Genomic DNA, 1303 nt, shown 5'->3' on the forward strand with positions numbered 1-1303 from the left:
AGCTCACGTGCATCACGTCACATCGCGTCTCATCACAGCGCAGCCGCGCCTTGTATGCTTCCCCGCATTAATGAGGAAGCACCCCTAGTGGACACCAGCGAGTTGCGCTTCCCCGATTGGCAGCGGACTGCAATTGCGCGGGAGTCACTAATGCAAAGAAGTGACTCCTCAGCAGAGTGGACCCCCCCAAGAAAGGCAACAATTTGTTAACCAAAAAAAAAAAAAAAAAAAAAAAGCTAACACGAATGGGCAAAACGTTATCCCCTTTCTCCAAAAGTACAATTCGTAATTTTAAAAGTTGTAAGAACTTTACAAAATCGCTAAGCGGAAAGAGGACCCCTTATCTTGAGAAGCTCCCCTTCTCACTGTTACAGCACCATAAAAGCGGATGCAAAAGCGCACGTTACTACGCAGTTATATCCGTACGAGAGAACATCGAGCAGGAAATGCAACACGAATAGGGGAAAAGGAGTAAATGAGCGATGAGAAAAGGAGCGAAGTGCAAAGAGCAAACACACAACGATATTACCATTTTATTGTCACCCCGGGCATATTGTCCTAATCTCACTTTGCAGCTAGCACAAACGCAGGGTTTGCTCTCCCCCCCCTCGATGTGTAAACACACACAATACTCACCTTAACAAAAAGGACTCGAATAAGAATGACCATATAACACACTCCAAATGAAAAAATATTGTAACCGTATTGGCGTACATCCGAGCGCTACTATCCCTATGCCACCCCCCCAAACAGTTTCGTCAACTCCCATATGTACAGAACAGCCCTGCCCCTTCTTACCCTCCTCGTGTATGCCGCCCTCCATTTTACCCAAGCAGTGACTAGGCAGAGCAATTTATTTATAACCCCAGGAAGTAACAAAGTACACACGCAAAAAACCTACTATGGGTTGCCCCAAAATGTGAACAGGTGGACCACATGGAGGAGGACAGGCAAGAGAATTCCCCATAGGAACGTTAATGTGATATATAACAGGGTGAAAGATAGCGACGTTGTAAAGGAAAGAGAAAGTGATACAATCGAAATGAACGGAGTAGTGGACCAATGTCTGGCGAACACCAACTTTGTGGTTCGAATTCCAAATGGGGAAACCTTTTTGTGCTTCATCTCAGGAAAATTGAGAATCAATAAAGTGAAAATCAACCTGGGGGACATGGTCAAAATACAGATACATAAATTGAACTTTGAGAAGCGCAGGGGGAAAATTGTCTTTAGGTATCTGCAGCACGCCGCACTGGGGGGGAAGAAGCGGTGGAGTGGTGAAGCGGTGGAGTGGTGAAGCGGT

General features: G+C 45.8%; 1 protein-coding gene across 1 annotated transcript; it reads left to right on the forward strand.

Annotated features, from left to right (window-relative positions):
• Positions 1–836: 836 nt before the first annotated feature.
• On the forward strand, positions 837–1295 carry PCYB_124600 (translation initiation factor EF-1; the record flags this gene model as incomplete). Its single annotated transcript, XM_004223793.1, has 1 exon — positions 837–1295. A coding segment is annotated over one exon (456 nt), but the record flags the coding sequence as incomplete, so codon positions are not given.
• Positions 1296–1303: the final 8 nt, after the last annotated feature.

Source organism: Plasmodium cynomolgi, chromosome 12 (genome assembly GCF_000321355.1).
Source record: "Plasmodium cynomolgi strain B DNA, chromosome 12, whole genome shotgun sequence".
In the NCBI taxonomy this organism is placed as follows: Eukaryota; Apicomplexa; class Aconoidasida; order Haemosporida; family Plasmodiidae; genus Plasmodium; species Plasmodium cynomolgi.